The sequence below is a fragment of the Humulus lupulus genome, chromosome 7, assembly GCF_963169125.1.
Source record: "Humulus lupulus chromosome 7, drHumLupu1.1, whole genome shotgun sequence".
Lineage (NCBI taxonomy): Eukaryota > Viridiplantae > Streptophyta > Magnoliopsida > Rosales > Cannabaceae > Humulus > Humulus lupulus.
The window spans coordinates 43,025,529-43,030,721 of record NC_084799.1 but is presented as its reverse complement, the minus strand read 5'-3'; the positions used below and the strand labels follow the sequence as shown (position 1 = coordinate 43,030,721).

Below are 5,193 nucleotides of genomic sequence, written 5' to 3'. Positions count from 1 at the left end.
GATTAAGGCGCAGAAAACTTAGAAACCTCAGACGAACTCGACGATCCAGGGAGTTCTTGCCCAGCCAACTAACTTAGTGTCTCAGAAACTTGTTTCATCCTTTTATGCAAGTAAGTTTATCGACCTTTTCAGTCGCTAAAATTCCATGCAAATTTTTTTTTTATCTGTTTCGTATCCAGAGTTCTTGAATGTTCTTGGAGAAACTGTTTGGGGGTAATTGGGCATATTGATTTGCACTAAATTTGGTAGGAGAATAACATTTTTCTGGGATAACGAAGTAGTTGGGTAGTTAGGATTATAACTTTAGGGCGTGAAATCGAAGTAAAAATTTGATTTCTAAGCTTGTAGAAAAAACTAGGTTTTTCCCGCCCTTTCAGAGTCGAAAAGTTTTCCTTGAAAATTTTTTCACTTCTGCTTTTTAATCCATTTTCCAAACTGTTTGCTTGAAAAATAGCGTTTTTTGTCAGAATGCTGCTAGTCGTATAAAAGCTTAACTTTTATACACGAGCAACGTTATTCCAACTTTTAAACACCTTGATCCTTCCGGCCATTAGATTCTCATCTTCCCTTTTCTGTTTGCATATTTTCATGCAAGATCCGTGGAGAGGTGAGAGGCCAATCGACGACGATCTGCTGGCCCAACTGCTCGAGGATGAAGAATAACCGTCATGGCTAGTTCCAGAGATCCCTTTTTCTCGAAACACCCCAAGTAATCCTTCGACCCCACCTTAAAACATGGGCCGAGTAAAGTCTACAGCTCAGAAAAAGAAAGCATCCAACCCTTCTTCAAATCAGCCTGCTCCTCGGACCGAAATTCCTTCGACTAGTGGCCGAGATGAAAATACTCCTGATCCAGAAATCCAAAATCAAGCCCAACTCTGAAACGTCATTCGACCAGATGTCGAATGGTACGTTGCTCCCCCTAGCCAAATCTCGGTTAGGATGATAGCCAACTATCTCAAGAAGTACGAATTTCCTAGGGTAACCTTAGTTCGACCAACCAGAGACCAACGGGCAAACCTACACTACAAGAAAAAACAGTATTCATAACACTTAAAAACTGCTAACAGGGACTATTGATAGCACTTCTGAAAATGCTAACATAGCCCCTGTTATTAAAAGTCCAGTCTTTTCTATAACAGTTTTTGAATGTTATGTTCGGTGTTATCTTAAACTATTCAATAACACATTTTTAGGTGCTATAATATTCAAATAATAACATTTAGATAGAGTTTTTGGTTATAAATTTGAAGTTTAATCTTGTACTTTTTTCATAACACTTTTCAACTGTTACATTTGATTATTTTGATAACATTTTTAGTTTGTTATATTATATAAACCATAACGATTTTTTACGCTTATAATATGTTTTTAAATCATAACATATAGTAATAAAATTTTAAATTTTATTTTGATAAGTATACTTATATGGTTTTTTTTTAATTAAAAGATTTTCATTATTGTATTTTGATAAAAAAAAATTCAAAATTGATCATAAAATATAATTCTCAATAGATTGATAAACCATAAATATTACATTAAACAGTAACTAATTCAAACCATGAATGTGCCTACTTCATGAGATCTTAATTCTAACTTAAGTTTGAAAGCATAACATAATAAAGTTTTATAATCTTGAACAATTTTTACTTCAAAAATGAAAAATAGAAACATTACAAGATACACAAAAGTAAACCAGCCCTTTTTACTAGATGACCAGAGTGAGTTGGCAAGAACATAGAAAATAATAAGAGTTGCTGCTTCTTTATACTTCTCAGCCTTCTCAAGAAGATCTATTACAGAAAGTACATCTCCTTTCAGCTTTGCAATTTCTGCAGCCTCCATAAAATTTCCTGATTGTTCTTCCAACAACATAAGTTCATCAAAGCAACCTAATGGCCTCAAAAAGTTACGAACTAAATCCATTGATTTCAATGATTTGAGACAATTCATCATGGATTTAGTATCTTTGAGCTCATAGCAATTGAGAGCATATCCCTTCCAAAGCTCCTGTTCAATTTTTTCTATCTCTTCAGCCTTAGTGTTTATATCACCCTCTTTCTTAGCATGTTGTTTCCAGTGCTCTATGTACGTCAAACCCATGCTAAATAACTTCCCTTTGGTGCATATATTTAGACACTTGGAGAAAAAATTTCCTCTAGCATAGGCATCAGCTGCACGCTCATAGCAACCTGCAAGAGTGAAGCATTCTCCAGCTCTTTGTAGCTCAGACTCGCCACAACTTTTCAAATATACACTACCTGTGTCATGATAGTTATAAAAATTAGGTAAAATCATAGTAGAACTAAGTATTGAACTCTGTAAGCATTATGTGATTAGTTTGCTAGTCTGTCTTTTTATTTTATCTGTTAGTGTTTTGTTTTTTTTAAAACAAAAAATCAAATCTCTTCCTTGAACAAGGACTAAGGTCAGGATATATTCTGCTTCAAACAACCCCAGTCCAAGTCTATAAAGGATTGTGTAAACATGAGCTACATAAAAGAAGAAAATCTTCTGTGTTTTTCCAGGCAAACCAATCAATCTAACAAGGAAAAAAGATTTGTTCACATGAATTCCCTTAGATCACTAACTATGAGTTCAAAAGTTGTATCTCTATGTGAAACTTGCAATCATTTAAGCACAATGAACAATGCTTCATGTAATTTAAGCCATGATGAACATTGATAAATTAAATCAATAATTTATGGAATTCTATGCCTGTAATTTAATTCTGAATATAGTACAAAAGGGAGATGCATCAAGTGCAAGACTTATTTTAAAACTGGAATAACATTTCATACTCAAAAAAAGACAAGTTTACAGAATCAAGCACTGCAGTAAAATTACTTAGAAAGTTATACCTGCGGTTTCATACTCCCCCAAATCACAAAAACATCTAGCAGCAGAATCAGCTTCGCCTATATCTATGATTATCTCAGCAGCTTTCCTAAGGAGAGAATTAGCTTCTTGAGAATTGGAAGAACAGATACGATCAGCCATAACTTTAAGGCCAACAGCTTTAGATTTTCTTTCCCAATATATGTCACAAGATTTTTCAAAGCAAATTGAGGCCATTTCGTAGTTGTGCTCATAATACAGCTGTAGGAAGACAGAATTAATTGCTAAGTTTTCAAGTTGAAAAGGATGGCATATCTTGTGGGAAGGAGTGATGAAAATATTTTATTTTTCCAAAGCCAAAAACATGCTGCAGGACATGGCAAAATGAACACAAACAGATAAAATAGTGGTACAGATAATATTGATGATGATGACAAAGATAAAGGCATAGTAACAACATAAAAATAGATGATAGTTAAAACACATGAGACATAAGGGAGTAGACAGTCTCAGCTCTCCAGTCTATATGTCTATATCACATTATTTAGACTTAAGCTACTAGACTTTTTGGAGTTCTCTTTTATTCTAGGTCTTATGTTGTTTATTATGATTTTCCTATTTTTCCTAATCATCATCATTGCCGCCATTATTAATTTTTGATGTTAAACAGGAATAAAAACTTCATGCATCTTAATCATGGTGAAAACACACCTTAGATTGAATGACCAATCTACGTAAAAATTAGCAAATATAAAATCCCAAGATCCTATCCTAGTGCAACAAAATAATTTAAGACCCTGTCATAAATAAAACCTCCACTTAATATTAAACCATGGAACTTTCAATAATTCCTTTTTACACACCTTCTCAAGTAGGAAATGTGTTGCTCAACAGATTTGCAAAGATTAGGAGTTGCTGTCACAAAAAGCTGGCGTAAACAACTTCCTTGAGCTTCTGCTGAGTTATTCTCAGCCACACAATTCTGACCAACTCTTTGGTACTTCTAATTTGCTGGGAACCAAAAACAGGAATAGCAATCAGAACAATACAAAACTCATTAAAAGAGAAATATATGGAAATGAAAGATTATGTGTGTTGATGTGTGCAAACTCAATGAAGCAAGCATTAGTGTTTAGACACACACACGCAGAACTACTAAACCATAAAGCATCATACCCTTCCAAGCAAATTTCATTGCACAGCTTGATAAAATGATAATTACACTCACATTCATCCCAAAGGCACTCTGATCAGATGAACCTCTTCTATCCAAATCATCCTTTTCTGTTTTATCTTTCATTTAAGAGTCGCTGAAATCATTGCTCCCTCCAGAGCCTCGTGTCTCAGAAGATATGCCACGATGCAGAGGCAAAGGACCGGACATTCTTTAACCCTGGACTCACTACACAGAAGAGACTACTAAAAACAAGAAAAGAATATATGCGATTAGAAAAGAAACTACTCAATTCGAACAAAAGCAGGATAGAGGTTAAGAGAAACAGACTCAAATCCTACCCTTAAAAGTTTTACAAAAATAAAATAAAAAATAGACCAACGTCATCAGCTTTCTCAAATAAAAAATAAAAAATAGGATGATGAATCTTGAATGATATATGATGAGATAGATATATTTATATACATATATTTAGAGAGAGAGAAAGAGACCATGTTCCATTCGTAAAAAAAAAGAAATCAGGGCAACAAACACCTGATAGTTTTAGAGAGAAAGAAATCACACATAAATAATTACAAAAAAACACTGCATACATATCAAAGGTCAAAGCTCCCCCAAAACAGCAAATAACTGCAGTGAAGCTTTGGGACAACCTTACATTGAGGACACAGAAAGGTGAAGACAGCCATACTGTTGAGATTAGCTTACTCTAATTTTTTAACATATTTTAACTTAGAGGTGGATTTAGTTTTAAGATGAAGTTCTTGTAATTTTTAAAACTTAAAGGTGAGTTACATAATCATCATTTCTAATGATTCATTTATTTTAAGAAACTAGATTAAATATGCATCGTCTGCTATTACTTACCTCTATCCCCAAAAACTAAACATAAATTCATACACCTGTTGGGCTTAATTGAGTATCAAAGTTCAGCAAGATTATGCAAAAAAGAGCCAATTCCAAGATCAAATCAAACCCAATGAATTTCAATTTCCAGCAAAAGTACATTTAAAAAAAACACTACATTTCCTTTCTTTCTTACTCCAAATAAAACCCCTAAAATCATAATTTCACAAAAACTAGATCAACCCAAACCCCCATAAAATGCAAACCGTTTCGGCCTCATCAGACTTTACATACATCTAAACATAAAACCCTAGTTCAAGTTCAAAATCTCACTC

General features: G+C 33.7%; 1 protein-coding gene across 1 annotated transcript; it reads right to left on the bottom strand.

The window, feature by feature from the left end:
• Positions 1 to 953: 953 nt before the first annotated feature.
• LOC133791636 (uncharacterized) lies at positions 954 to 3,101 on the bottom strand. The gene is made up of 3 exons (XM_062229554.1): positions 2,862 to 3,101; positions 1,697 to 2,261; positions 954 to 1,020 (listed from the first exon to the last, which is right to left on the bottom strand). Exons 1-3 carry the CDS (start codon positions 3,073 to 3,075, stop codon positions 954 to 956), a joined length of 846 nt encoding a protein of 281 aa, XP_062085538.1. The 5' UTR covers positions 3,076 to 3,101.
• Positions 3,102 to 5,193: the final 2,092 nt, after the last annotated feature.